We start from the raw sequence: 15,696 nt of genomic DNA on the forward strand, positions 1-15,696 counted from the left end.
AACGGTGGAATTAGACACCCTCTACATTGAGCGACCCAAGAGGCAGATTTGACCATTTTTCAATTCGTAGCTTTGTTTTCGAAATATAAGCGATTGAAAATTCAGTGTTTTACTATTGGATGTGTATGCCATTCAACTGGCAAATGGTTGAGAGAAAAGCACACATGAGGCCACGTACACACACCGAATATCCACTTTTCAATCGCTTTCATTTCGAAAACGGAGCTGCAGATCGGAAAATGGTCAAGGATTTTTCCATTTATTTTATCGCAGAGAAGCTGCGGTTGTCGGTCATGGTATACTTTTAATTTTTCTTAAAATGAAAAAAAAAGAAATGCTGGGAAAACGTTCTACGTTTCAAATAAATCTAAAATCGGGATTCGTGAAAGGAAACCGCCTGCGAAGAAGGACCCGTTAACGAGCAACAATAACAATCAATGATTTCCTTGAAGTCCTTCAATCATCATTTAACGAAAACCTTCTAATTAACTTTGGTTACCTATTTTTCTCAGAATTTCTCCACAACATTCTCTCCTCGTGTCACTTATCTTCATTTTACCGACCAGCGAATATCATCCCGCGGGTATTACGTTGATAAGGTACTATAATTGAAGGGGATTAGATAAGAGGAAAGTGCAGTAGGCGTGTGGGCAATGTTTAATTAAATAGTAAGGAAAAGTTGCTGTTTCACGTTCCCTAATGAAATTTAACTCTTTAATCGGATGTAAACACGCTTTTCCACGAGTTACACGATCATTTTTCTTTTACCATAAATAGGAATAACTGAAAGGAAAAAAGTACAGGACATTTTAACGTGTTAATTGCAAAGGACTTTTCAGTTTCTTTTCCTCTCTATAATTTATCAGTTTCTCTGCGTGCATTTCCTTTGAGACAACCTGTACAAGCGAAATTGTGTTAGAAGCTTCAGTCTGGACTAAAGCGAGCACAAGTGTGCTTTTTCCAAATTAATGAACCTAAACATTGGACGTCGGTTCGTTACACGATTCGAATGGCACGAAGCGTCGTTCTGTGCTGAGTTCATCGTATAATAGCGATGATGTAATTCTCAGATGCGTGCGTATCTCTGATCCAGGGGGATATGCGTTGTTTTTCCGCTGTTAAATTGTTTAACAAATAAATTTGTATTTTTCATTTAGAAATTTTTGCTGAAATTTTAGTTAACAGGATCAATACCATATTCTTTTCAAACAGCCACGATGGGTCTGCAACTTTGTGAAAATTTTTAACGTCTCACAGGGTTATTATTAAGAACACGTACTACCCTGTAAAGAACACAAAATTTAGCGCAAATGATTTATTGCGGTATAAGAAAATTTCGTATATGGCCGGTTAATGTCATCTGCACGACCACTGTAGGGTTTAGCCGTGTAATTACGGAAGCCCCCCGATAATTCGCCGAATTCGGGGCTTTAGAGGTAGGGCCTTTCTAAGAAATGGGAAATTATCGTGTTCTCTTCGTAGTTTGTACGTGAAACGACGACGGTGTGACATTTTTCTCGCAACTACCCCGGCATTGCATTTGACGTTAAATTCTTTTTTGTAATCAACCCGATACAAACGTTTGTAAATATAAACTTTCTGACTGAAAGCTATACTGTAGCAACGAGAGGTGTAGGTGAAAGAAAAAATTTCAGTCTTCCGCGAGAAAGGGCTCGTAGGGATTAATGAATCGTGGGGAGGATCAGTAAAACGAGTGGACGCTGTCAAAGTTCTGGGGGGTGATTTTGACTAGTGTGCGGATGCACGCGAAACAGCGGGGGTGTTGCAGCAGCGATTATAAGAATCGTGAGCGATGGATATAAGGGTGGGGACCGGTGAGAAAGAAAGAAAGAGCAAAGGGGTGGGGAGAACGGTGAAGGTGAATGCGAATGGGCAGCACAGGGTGTGACGCGAATGAATGCGAACCAGCGCCATTTTGAAAGGTTACACGGTAGGAAAAGTGGTTTGCAAAAATATACCTAGGGATCGGTCGTATCCGTAAAAGGGGCGATCCTTTTTGCTCAAATAAATTGAAAATTAACATATATTTTTATATCGGACGAAATTTCGCGACTTCTCCCTGTCGGGGAAAACGGTGACGAACACATTTGTATGTCTAGGCTACAACTTTTCCAGCCAGACTTTAGACAGATTTTACTGTCGTTGTTATTCGAGACGGCGTGCGAACGGCGACGACTAAAAATGGCGAGAAACGTAAACGCAGCTACGATACAAATGCAAAACGAACTCGATTTACATAATGAGCAATGTAATTAGCGCGTGTCGGTGAATACGGTAAGATGACCAGTGTAAACGGGAAGATGTTCCACCGTTTTCCTTGATGAAACTTTCGGCGTTTTCCATGATACATGGTGTCGATTATAGATTTCAAGTATCCATTAACCCTTTTGCTTATTCAGCTTTTCAGTTATTTCACTTCGTAGGTTTATTCTTAGTTGTTTGAAGAATATTGCGTTTTTGTAAGGGGTAGTAGCAGATCTCTCAGACTCGTTTGAACTAAACAGCTTTTTAAAACATATTTAAACGACAAATTGAATAAATGTTTATTGCATATCAGATAACGGTAAAAACTAGCCTTGCATGAAAAACGCGACTTCCTGGTTGAGAGGATCCGGGTCAAGTGGCCATTTTGAAACAGAAAAAGAGAAAATCTGTCGATCGATCAAGAGTTTATAACAGTCGTGCGATTTTTTTGAATTTTTTTTGAAAATTGACAGAGGATATTAAAGTAAAAAATTCCTGATCTTTTGAAAATTTTCAACAAACAAATAATGTCAGATTTTAGATATTTCGAAATTTTTCATTTAATAATGTAACAACCTCTAACAGTTTCCTGTGTGAAATCTTTGGGAAATTCGTAGGAAAGACGCAAAAAATTCTGGTTGCAATTTAATTGCAACGCGGAGTAGGTGGTGGTGTTACAACTAGTTAATTGGTACTTCGCTGAGAAAAGGAAGGTATTTCGCTGGTATGAATGAAAACAAGGAGAGTTCGTTGTTCTCAGACTTTCTCTGAATCTAACAGCTATTCGTTTAAGTAATCGAAATGTATTAACGAGCGAAATTGAAACCATTTATTTAGGGCATTCGTGAAATTTCATGAAATCTCTTCTCTCGATGCATACTATTTTCTCAAACGTGAAAATACTTCGTGATAGTTCTAGAAGCTTATCAATACAATTACATTTGTCGGAAATATATGCAGCATTCTGTAAACGTTTGTCTATTATTTGCAAAATATGAGCTATCTGAAAGTCAGTAGCAGTTTTTCCTTCCACCTCGCTGGAAAACACCCTTAAGCGGCAATAGAATGTTCCATCGACGATCAAACTTGCTTTTCAAACTTCTTTGTATTGTAAAGGACCATAAAAAAGTGGTTTTTCCTTCAAGGAGAAGAAAATTGATCGTAAATTGAAAATCGTTCGCGTTTGACGAGGAATAAAGACCTGAAAAACGTGCCTTTGAATTTGGATCATTTTGCATAAAAAAAAAATCAAAAAAATTCAACAAATCATGAGATGTTCTCAATTTTTTTATGAAACATTTCACCACGTAGTAAAAGGGAAAATAATGCAGACCATAATCTGATAACATTATATTTCGTACTTATCATATCGTGTTCTTATAAAACATTGAGAATGTTTGTCACGTGGGCGATGAAATCGTAAGAAAAAAAGATAGTATTTTTGACGAATCACCCCGTAGACAAGGGTAGCATGGAAACGCACGTTGTCCTTAGAGGGTTGGGGCGCCAGTTGCCTAGCGACCGCTTCTGGGAACCCCCGTAATCCCCTCGGGGCGTACCCTGTGCAACAACCGTCAAGCATTTACTCGAAAACGCTTCGAGTCGAATCTTTTCCACTCATACGACAAAACGTTACTCTAAATCCAGCCTAATTGACCTAATTTTTTACACGATAAATCGCTTGAAACATTTCGAGCTGTGGAAATCTTTATCTACGCCCAGACGTTCCAGTGGAGTACTTAAAACCGAAAAGCTGGCTAAAAGTTTGTTGAAATTAAAACCAGTTTTCATAACAGTTTAAGATTCAGTCTTTTTTTTTTTTTAATAAAATTATAAACAAAAATCAGTCTTATTATTTTTGTATATCATCTCTGTTTCGAGGCAAAGCGGTTTTATAAAATAGCACAAATCGTTCTTTACGTAATCTTGATTAGAACTTTTCGTTCGTGATAGGGTCACTGTGATAACGTTAGTCAACCACCCACCGGTTGACCCAGAAATGACCCCTGACCGGTGGTTAAATAACGAACGAGCACTGCAGCGAGTATAATATCTGTTACCTTTATGTATAATCTGAACATTCATTACGAACATTCTCTGTAGATGAAATTTGACCATACTAGAGACCACTGTACTTAAGAGTTAGATCACCAATGTGTGACATTGACAATCAATGTGTTAAAAAAATGATTTTTACACTTGGGTAAGAATTGCCACTGCAATTCATTGGCTTGCATTTGAATAATGATGTGTCGGTGTTCAAACGCACGATCACGACTTTTCCATTCACATTGTACCTGTTTTCTTGCTGGCTGAGACCTTTCAAGGATCAAGGATCAAGGATACAGCTGCCTGGTTTTCCTTAGGGAAACTTTCACTTGGCCAGGCGGAAAAAGGAACGGCCAGATAGCTCGAGCTATCGCCCCTGATCGTTGTCCAATAATTATCTTTATCTTGCTCGATCCTTGTCATTATCGTTGCTAGGCGCGATCGTCGAAGCAGCACACCTAGTCTCTCTTTCGCTGTCTGGAACGTCGATAAGATCTTGTTTATCGCTTGTTGGAAAACAGCCGGCTGAAAATCCTCTGACAACGCCTCAAACGTTGATGGAAGAAGAATTATCGCGAATACACACGGTGTATTAGAAAATGAAATTGAATTTGAATTCTTCTGTCGAACCTAGTAGAGCCATTTCAGGTTTCAACGTTCACTCGAGTATCGAAACTCTAATTATTAACAATAATTAAATTTCCAATCTCAAATTTCAAGTAAACGAAGGCATATTGATTGCTTTCGTGGAATATTTTGATGATCTTTTGAGCGCACCGTCGTACTCGTATCAAAGCTTAACAGTTTTTCTCTTTTTTAGAAAACTCCACTCGAGGTGCAACGTGTTTCGTTATCGAGAACTCGTAACCAAGGTTTGCCGTAAAGCGATATACATCCTGGCAATAGAACCGCGTTTTATATCCGAACTTCCTGAACATGAAATTATATTGTTCGCAGTTTCGTTTTCAGTAAGGGTATCTAGTAAAGCAAGTAGAAAGTTTAAAATATAAATTAAATAATTATATTTTTAATAATCAGCACTTGAACAGAGGAGTCTGAATTAACCGAGATCGAAATTTACAAAATTAAATTAAAATTTAGTCTTTCTCCATGGTCCGCCGTTCGAGGGTTAAAATTATAACGCGTCATATTAACATACATTTATTATACTAGAAACGTATATCGAATCGTGGCAAAATAAAATATTTGCTGAAATCGTAGAAATGGAATTGGACCCGCATCGGGCTATTTGTATGGTCGATGCAGCCGCGAGGGGGATGCTTAAAGGTTCGCCTGTCCATTGAACGATCCTGATGTTGACCCTGATCCTGGCAAAGGGATAAACAGAGGACTGGGTCCAGGAATGCTGTATCCATATAGGGTGTCCCATGCAATTGGACCAAGTTACATCTCTAAAACGTTTTATAGTTACAGCTTGGCCGAAGTAGATGAGACACCCTGTATACCTTCGAACAGCTATCTCCCTCTCTTCTTCTCTTTTGCTTTCGTTCTATTCATTCATTTCTATCTCTTTCCCTCCCACTCGTTTTCTTTGTCCCTTTTTATCTTACGTTTTCATCCCTCGTTCTTTATCTCTCTCATTCTTCCGCTGCCTTATCAGTGAATCTTACAAGGGAAGCTCATAAACTTTAGGACCCCCATTAGCTGTAAACTTTGCGCAATTATAAGGTCACAGGAAAGTAATAATTCCACGGGATCATAGGGTGCGTTTTTTTGAAATAAGGGCGAAATTTACGTCTCGTTAACTGGTTTGATATAAAGAAAAATTTTGTTTCGCCTTTGAATTCGCTGATTCGCGTAGAGAGGAGGAATGAGCACCCCTGATGGACACAGGAACCGTGACCACGGGGCGAGTAAACAGGCAAGATGGAGAGAGTAGCCAAGGGTAAAAGCGAGAAACAGGATAAGCAGTTAGAGAGAAATGGAGAATGGTGTTTCGGTGGATAGGTAGGTACAGCGGACCTGGTCTGGGTCCCTGTAGGCCCCTGGTTAGGTCTCGGCTTAAGGACCGACCATTCCAGCAACGTGTTCCCTCCTCGTCAGTGGCAGACCACGTATTTTCTGACCAGTCTCTTTGTCCACGGAGGAAAAATTCCTCGAGTGGTTTTCCATTATTGAGACGTAATCGGATTTCTTTGGGGCGTGGAAGGTCGTTCCAGTGTACCTCGTACGAATGCTTCCCTTCGCGTTTCTTAACGCATTCCTGTGCGAGCCATTCCGCGTCAAAACGCCCCGACCGTCGCGGTCATTGTCACCGATTTTCTTCCAACTCCTAGCGTTTCGTTTGAAAATCATATTTCAATCGTTTTTAATCATTTTAGCACGAAGAACGACTATCGAATTGAGAATCTGCCTGCTACATCGACTGTATATCGTTATTAGATTACACTGGCCTAATTATGTTAAAAGGTACTCTCTCCTTCGTTAACGAAGGGAAGGTAAACATTAAAGCAATTTTAATGAGATTTTCTTGCACCCAATTCCCTTATTAAAGTAATAATTTTATTATGCTACGTGGACTATCTATAGTTTCCTATAGTTCGAAACTTAAGCGTATTACAAGTTACATTCATTTACTCTGTTTTTCTCAAAAAAGAAAGTAAAAATAAGAATTTAATAAGAGTTTATTTCTCGTAAAATTTGTCTGTTCAAGTAATATAAACATGAGTTGATTAAATGATTAGATTAATTTGTGTGAATTTCGAGCGTTAGTCGTTGTTTGGACACTCGTACTTTGCATAAATTTCTCGATTGTTTCTCGATAATTTATCGAGCGGACAGGGGATTCGACTAGTGTTCCGGATTTATCGTTCAACCGATAAGAGAATCGATGGTTGAATTTGCTGTGTGGTAGAGAAAAAATTTCTGCCTGGACTGCCCTTTTTAAAAATTAATGTAAACAAGATACGTATCAATTGGTTGCATGCAAATGTCAGAGCTGGAAGTACAGAAGGTCTGACATAATTTTATGAAATAAAAATACCTAATGACCTAACACTTTCGAAAACTGACCAGAGTTTCTTCGAGTCATTTGACGATAAGGCTGGTGGATGATCCACGAAGGGAGACACCCAAAGATAGAAGAGACTCGTAGGATCGTGGCAGTGTATGTTTGCCTTAACAATCAGTCGTCTGTTGACTCAAGTGGACTGTTAGCGAGACATCGCTAACATAGCAACGTGCCAACATTACGAGAACCGTCGACCATTTTCCCTTTCTCGATCATACAACGCCGTTGGCAAAGACCGCGACGACTGGAATGTAATAACTAGACTGTAGTTTCGTACAGGTTGTATCACAATGCAAGGGCAAAAGCAATCCAGCTATTGGCAACACTTAATCCACAAAATTTAATTGCTCCCAGTTTAGGGAACAAGTTGTATTACCCGTCGTAAATAAAAATAGAGGTATCCTCTTTACGAGCCAGGCTCTCTTCACAAAGAAAAGTTGACCTTCTTGAAACAATAGCTAACTGTACAACAGAAGAAATGTCGATTTCTTGAATTTAGTGGTCTGTCCGCATTTCGAAGAGCCCAGTACCACCCTGGCTCCTATTTAGTTAGGGTGCGACCATCGGAGTATTAATTTTCGGGAACACCCCAAATTTCTTCAGCATCGCAATCGAATTACTATCGAACAACGCCATCTGGAATAATCCCGTGTCAGTACCACCTGTTCTCTCGTGAAGAGCCAGGAGAATCCATGGTCGAAGAGGAAGACAGTCAGAACTTTGGCCACGATCGATTTCGTTGCAGCCGCGTGACTCATCTTCCTAGCAGCGAATCGTCAGTCAAGGTTCTTCCTCGTAAGGAACTTCTTCTGGCCAAGGTCTCTTCTAACCGCAACAATGAACGAAGAGAAAGAAAGAGATCCTTGAACGTTTTTACGCTTGTTCTCCAAGAGGTATTCGTCTATTTTGTACGCCGACAGAAAATGGAATGGTTTCCTCAATTTTATTACCGTCATTCGGGTCGCGTATACTTCGGCACAGTGGGAGGGTTTAATTATTAAGTATAATTTGGAATACTTTTACGAAACTCTGAACCCACTCGCCCTCTTCATAATTTGCTTGATCGCGATCTCACGGAAGGTTCATAATCCAGTCGCTTTTATTTCTTCCGGAGTTGCTTGTTTTCTTCTCTCTCTCTCCTCTCATAGTCCGTCTTTCCATCTCATTGACACTATTCATTAGGTTTCCTTCTTTCGCGTCTCATCTTTTATTCATACCCCCGCGTGTACAGGAAGTTCAAAAAATGGTCGCGCCAAACTTTTCAGGCGTACTGCATTCGTCAGAATTCCATTTATACGTTTAAATATCTTATAAATATAATTTTTGTATCAGTTTAACCCTTTCCCTCCGATCCACCGAGGCGACATCGCGTGATTCATTGTCAACGCTTCATTTTTATTTCAATCCCCGAATGGCGGACCATGGAGAGAGCCCCTTGGCACAAGTTAGCGAGTTTGTAATTTAGTTCCTTCTCCAAACTATTGAAATACACTTTATATAAAATGCAGTTTAACCTCGTCTCATTATTCAAATTCCACGTTTAATGGTGTCTGTATCACATTTCGTTTCTTCTCACTCTTTCCCTCGAAAAATTGAATACTTCAAATAGAAATATCGGGGAAATATGTACGTTCAAATACTGGAGTTTGATTTATCGTTACCTGATACCTTTTATAGAAGTTTTCTTTTTATTTTTTTGTTTGCCAGTTTCCTCCGGTTATTTAGTATCCGTAGCAGTTCGTGTTGGACCATTTTTCCGGACAACTGTGGTTCGGTAGTTTAAAACTGATCTGTCGGAAACTTTTTATTCGGAATGCACTGTTGTACTCCTTTTCTCTTTGCAATCGATTCGATAATACCGTATTATTCCCTTGCTTTCAGATTTTATGCACGTTCCATTGGGTCCAGTGCATTTTTATTGAGAATTCTTTTCGAAAGCAATCGGTTATCTTATATATCGTAATAATTTTAATCAATCGTTTCGGTGATTTTTTTAAACAAATATCCTAGATTTGAAAATGACACCGTCGAAATAATGCCAGATGATTTTACTAGTAATTTATATGTTTCACTGACCTTCTCTTCCAAAATCACCCTATTTCGTGTTATATTAGTCGTTTCGGGACATTGTATATTGCACATAGAGAAATGCTGGGACATTCAGCGCAGAGGGTGGCGGTGGCAGGGAATAGAATATCATTCGGTGCACACCAAGGGGTGGCTGGAAGTTTATCGAGATAGACTCTCTCTTTCCAGGACACCGTTCCCCGGGGACGTTTCTTTTCGGAACGGGGAATAAAATGAAAAGGTTTCGTTGATAAAGGAAAGAAGAAAAAAAGAAACAGTGTCATCGAACTGGTAATTTCTGTTCAAAAATAAAAAGCAATATTTATTACATTTCTAAAATTCCTCTTAAAAGTTTGACAACAATTCTGTTCTAACCCTTCTCGATCGAGTAATGTCGACTACGACATCCACGTGTGCGTATACGTGTACTCACCGTGTTAATTAAATGTAAATGCGGGTTATTTGCTCTGCGTTACCTGGTATTTGTACATTTTCACGTCTACTTAAAAAAGTGGAGTATTTTTCTTTTTCTGTAAAAAATTCATTTACATCAGAGTTTCGTTCGTATGTAAATGCGATCGTTGAAACCGGATGTATCAGTGCTGATCTAGCTTTCATTTGAAAATTTTATTTCTAATGAAATTATGTTACTTATAAAGTAGATGCTATACAGGGTGTTCAGAATCATCCTAGCTACTCTCCCTTCAAAGGATGCTCAACCCTAGCCGAACACCCTGTATATTATATTTCTAAGTCATGATAATTAAAAATAATGTCCATTTACATTTTTAACCAGAAACTCGCAAGGCAAAGAGAGAGAGAGGAACGGGGAGCATAAAATATAATCGGAGGTGCAGTACCGTCTCCATCAGATCGGTGGGAATTTAAAGAATCTTGGGAAAAAGGAAAGAAAGATCGTTTCTGATCGATTTTCTGATTTCTGGTGAGTCCATTTTACTATCAACGGTTTGCGCATCGTTGCTAGCTGAAGAAACGCGACGCTTTTCATCATCTTCTTTTTCTTTTTCTTTTTTTTTTTTTCTTTCAAAGTTCCTTAGCCATTTGCGTGTTTCTTTTCAGCGGTTAAAAAAGTTCATGAGAACGTAGCAGCTTGTCTTTTACACGCTAACAAGATTTTTGCACGTTTGCACGATCGTCCGCAGCATTATTATATCTATTTTTCGTTTTTACTTTCTAGAAATTGCGATCTGTGTCTGTGTGTGTTTGCATTTTTATTTCTCTTAGAATTTCTTACAAAAGTTTGTCCTCTGTTATAGAATAGTTGAACGATGGAACGAGTAGTACAACGAGACGATTAATTATGAAATTTCAGAGAAATTGATTCGATTAAATTTCTATAGCTTCCGGATCGATGATATGATTAGGTTAATGAGGGGATACGCATCATTCGAGCCGCACCGTTTTCACTATTTCCAATTTAGGATAATATAATGATCATCGACGCTAATTCTAGCTTCGATCGTTACGAGTAGCGTTGAAACGTTTAATGTTTCTTCTGTCGCGAATCGAATTCTATATTTTTGGACCATTTTTTTACGTAAAGACACATTTATCCCCATTTCCATACGATGTACGTTTTGAAAGAACTGGCATCTTGCGACAGGATCGAGCAAATCGCGAGCATCTACACCGTCTGTTTTATTGCGGATGCAATAAAAGTTTGCTGCACCCTCCCACGGTTGCAACGTTGCAACCGCCTTCCTTTCCTATCGGTCGTTTCACAAACGGTATCTTTTATGCTAAGGAAAACACTCGTTTCCGGGATGTTTGGCGAATCGTATTCCTCCAGTAACGGAAGTTGATACCGCAATAATGACATAAAATATTTGTCATTTGTTATTTCAGTTACTAGGATGGTAAAAATATCCTCTTCCCATTGGATAAACGTTGAAATACACTTGTCGCTTGTTGTGCGATAATTTGTTTTTTTTTGTTTAAAAATTGTGGGAAGTAAGAGGAATAAATTGGTACGGTGGAGGCAGCCCAGAGCCTGTATACACAATCGATAGCGGAGGAAATTGGCCAGGTGCGCGAGGTACAGGGAAATTGTGCCAAAAATTTCAATCGTATTCCATTAAACAGCGTCCAATAGGGAGCAATTATTCATCGACGCGGGATATAATGAAACGAGGCTCGGAAAGAAACAATCTAGTCTGCGGTAATTAAAAATCGAAACGCCATTTCGTCCTACACACGAACCTACCGCTCCTTGCTTTTTGTGTCGATCAAAAGGAAACGAAGAGGCAGAATTAGCGTGATAAGTAGGTAAATGCTAAAAATACATTTATATTTTTTTCCAAAATTTGTTGCATACAAAGCTCGCGCGTTCCGTGCTCTCCATCTAATTTATTCCAATAAGCAAAAGTCAGAGGTCTCGTTTTTCTTCTCCTTAGATTCCTTAGATTTCAAATTCACCCTTGTCACGCAAGTATTTTTCACGCGAAGGATTTTCAAACATCGTTTGATCTTAATTCCTCCGGCTATGCGAGAAACGCGACGAAGGTTCGCATTTTTTTTTTTTTTCAAACCGTATGCTATTTTTTCATACCGTTTATCTGATCGACTGAAAATATGTCATCAAACATCACGCGAGAACCTACCTAGTCGGCCAAAGGCATAAAACCACTTCTTCGATAAAGGTATAAAGTGATTATTTTATAAACGAGCAATAATCAGTACTATAGATACATGTTTGAAAATAAAGCGAAGGTTACAATATTGAGAAAAAAAAGAAAAGAAGAAGAAACGTGCTTTACAGAGAAAAGGTGTGGTTTTTCCTGAAGATAATGCTCGTTCGCGTACGGTATAGTTAATTCTTGAAAGTTCTTGAAGAATTATTATTTATTAATTTGATCTTCTAACTTATCGTAAACTTCGTTTGAGCTACCTGTAACTTATCTATTACCTAACGGGTTAAGTGCATCCCTTTGCTCTGGATTATTAACGTTTCGAGTCAAGTACTCACAATTTTCCTTTTCACTCGCAGAAAGCGAATCAAGTATCTGTAATCGGAAGCTTTTGATCTATGAAGAGTGTCAACACATTTCCTCGATTTCGTCGATTCTGCGTGTATCGTTGCTCGACGGCCTCTTTATGATCGAAGAAAGAGAAACGTAGTCGAGTCTTTGCCGCCGTAGATGGAGAACGGTCTTTGGATCTGAAGTAGGAGGAAAGAGAAGGAGAAGAGAGACAACTGTCTAAGCGAGTCTATTGTTGTGTCGGGGACTTAATGTGCATTTCTCTCAGGGGCGGACCACGGTTCTCCAAGGCTCTCCGCCTCCAGTCTTTCCTTTCAAACGAGGAATAAACGTGAAAACTTAGCGTTTCTTTATCACTTGATACCTTCTCTACTTTACCGAACCTGGATATATAATAATCATTAAGGATACAATCATTTAATCTCGGAGCACACATATTAGGATGAAAACTACCCCCCATACGAATCAGAGAAAATATTGAAATAATTTCCTCTGTTTATAAAAAAAAACAATTTAGCACCAGTCGTTCTAAAATGGTATAAAATGGAATTAATCAGTGAAGTCGATAGGAACAACCCTCTTCCCTATTCCTCTCTCTCTCTCTCTCGATAAGTTAACCCCGTTTCTGCCGAAATTTCAGCCGAAGCACCGCTGCTCTACCAAAAATCGATATGTGTGTACACACAGGCACACGTATAGCCGTATGTGGAACTCGGTATTGGTGAGTATACAGAGCCGGGTGGAGGCACGTGTTTGAGAATAGGGTTGCACAGGATTGCGCAAGCGACGCGACCTGGCAAATTGAGCAAAAGGGAGCATACGAAGTCAGAAAGTCTGAATTAGGGGAAAGAAGTAGGTATACCGGGTCATTTTTACACAGTCTTACCGATCACTGACACTTTTCATTCTTATTGTTGAAGAGATTTGGAAAAAAAAGGAAAGAAAGAAAGGAGTATCAAGGAAGAGAACGAAAAGTTTCAAGTCCCGACAGCGGCTTAATTTTGTAATTTCTCTCGCTTCTGGCGCTGCAAGGAAGTAGTTGAAGATGGGCAAAGGACCATGGGGGTGTTGGAGGGATAGGAGAACAGGTTTTCAGGTCGGTAGGGTACGAGAAGGATCGCTAGGAATCGTGACTACCTGACGACGTGGAACTGGTCTCTTTATGGCTGGAAAATGGTGAACACGTGCTTGTAGAAACCTGATTCGTCCACTAATTTTTCTTATTTTTTCTGCAAAGGTGTAGAAACGAATATGTACACCGTTTAAATTAAAATTCGGGCTCTCTCCATGGTCCGTCGTTCGAGGGTTAATACACGAGAGCGTATAGGTACGCTTTTCATAGACAAAGATTTAATACAACTTTGATTTTATTTTATTAAAAAGTCAAAAATATTACATTTCTAAACCTAATAATAAATCTTGTGTTGCTCGAAGACGAAACTTTCTGGCTGGCTTAATATGTATGTGTACAAAACACGAACGCGTGTGTGTGTAGGTGTATCTAAGAGTCCACATTATGCTTGCCGACCTGTTGCTACCCCTTCTTCGTTTCCACTGCTTCTCAACCCTCCGTGGCCATCCCTTCTGTAACTCCCCCTCCTAGCAAGGAAATGGAACACTCTCGCTTCGTTCAACACATTGAAAAGGTTCTATATTCTAAATCCACCTTTATCTATCGCTGTCTCCTCTTTTCCTTTCTTCTTCTCAGTGACGATACATTGCAGCTTCCTTCTTCCCTGATCCCTGTTTTACTCATCCTTTTCCTTTTCCTTCTATTTCGTTTCTTCTAGAGACGAAGGAAAATTGTGATTTCTTTTATTTTTTTCTTAGTTCGTTTCTCTATGCTAATGTAAAGTTAATTATAGTTCATTATAGTACTACCTTGTTTTGACGCATGAAAAAATCATCAGTGTTCTAACTGACCACAGGCTTATGTGATTCATATTTGAGTAGATTCGTGTTCCTGTCAGCCATGTCCTGTTCCTAGCAAGAATTTACGTTCAGAGAACTAAGCACTCGAGGGGTTAATGCGCTTAACCCTTTCGCTGCGTGCGACGTGTATATGCCTGGTCGGGAATCGAGAATTAATGGTATAAAGTGAATGTAGAGGAAAATAAAGTAAAACAGGAAATCAAATATATATGTAATTTTTTTTTTTTTTATGTAGAAAAAGAAACTGTGGATCGGAATTAATCAAAGTTTACACGCATCAAATCTACCACGGAAGTTAGAACAGGTATTAATTTATTTATCTTTTTGTTTTCAGCCTCGGGAGGGGGAGGTTCGATGTTGGTCCCTCCCGTAGCCCAAAGTGGGACTCCGGATCGTCCCGTGGGCGATACGGGTGCCCGGGCTCAACAGACGTCCGGCCCTGCCGCGGCAGCAACCCTATGGCCCTTGGCGCCCGCGCAGTCCAATCAAATTCCGAGTCAACAGTCTCAGGGCATTCCACCCTTGGCTGCCACCCCCGCGCCGGCTCACAGTCAAGGTACGTACACTCAGGTCCAATGTAACTTAGCTGCAATAGAAACTTATCTAACGTTATCACAAGTTTCTTTATACCCTTCTTTATATTTGATCGATTCATGAATAGAGAAACGATCTTCGTTTAGTAAAAAAGAATAAGTGATTATTTTAATTAGAATTTTTCAATTCTGAAATTGTTATACATTGTATAGGCGGATATTTATAAATTGATATTTGCACGATCAGTTATTATTGATAGCACTACACGAAAATTATGGAAATCCTATTAAACAGAGTACAAATTATAATTTCGAAGAAAATGGTAATTCAGAATGTTCAATTTGACGCATCGTAAATTCCATAATTTATAAAACTCATTATCTATTCATATTCGTTTGCGTATACGCGTGTACACGTTACATAATTCATACTTTTCCAAATGGAAAAAGGGAAATATTATTCATCGTAAAAATACATTTTAATTTTATGTTTCAATTATTTTTGTTTTAAATGCTATAATAATGAAATTACAGATCATATAATGTAGCAATTTTACATTGAATTATTTTCAAAATTGTTTCCCAAACAATTTTATAAAATAATATTATTTTAATAGGAAGAATACAAATTTTTTTTATTAATTAATTAATTGTTCCATATTTTATTAAATAGTTAGTGTAGTATCAGTTATAAAATAGAATTGTAGAAGGGTAGTTTCCATCGGCCAAAATAGCTCAGTTGGGAGAGCGTTAGACTGAAGATCTAAATGTCCCCGGTTCAATCCCGGGTTTTGGCAAGCGGTGTTTTTTATAATTTTTC

The 15,696-nt window shown here is 38.8% G+C and overlaps 1 protein-coding gene and 1 non-coding gene across 3 annotated transcripts in view; both read left to right on the forward strand.

The window, feature by feature from the left end:
* Window positions 1–15,696, forward strand: part of LOC114873803 — a 72,274-nt gene that overhangs the window by 27,797 nt on the left and 28,781 nt on the right. For both annotated transcript variants that reach the window (XM_029182507.2, XM_029182508.2), the window contains one exon: window positions 14,678–14,899. In XM_029182507.2, the coding sequence (XP_029038340.2) occupies window positions 14,678–14,899 (222 nt within the window). The remainder of the gene's footprint in view (window positions 1–14,677; window positions 14,900–15,696) is intronic.
* Trnaf-gaa lies at window positions 15,601–15,673 on the forward strand. The gene has a single exon. It is a non-coding gene; the product is annotated as a tRNA-Phe (tRNA).

The sequence above is a fragment of the Osmia bicornis genome, chromosome 11 (assembly GCF_907164935.1).
Source record: "Osmia bicornis bicornis chromosome 11, iOsmBic2.1, whole genome shotgun sequence".
NCBI lineage: Eukaryota > Metazoa > Arthropoda > Insecta > Hymenoptera > Megachilidae > Osmia > Osmia bicornis.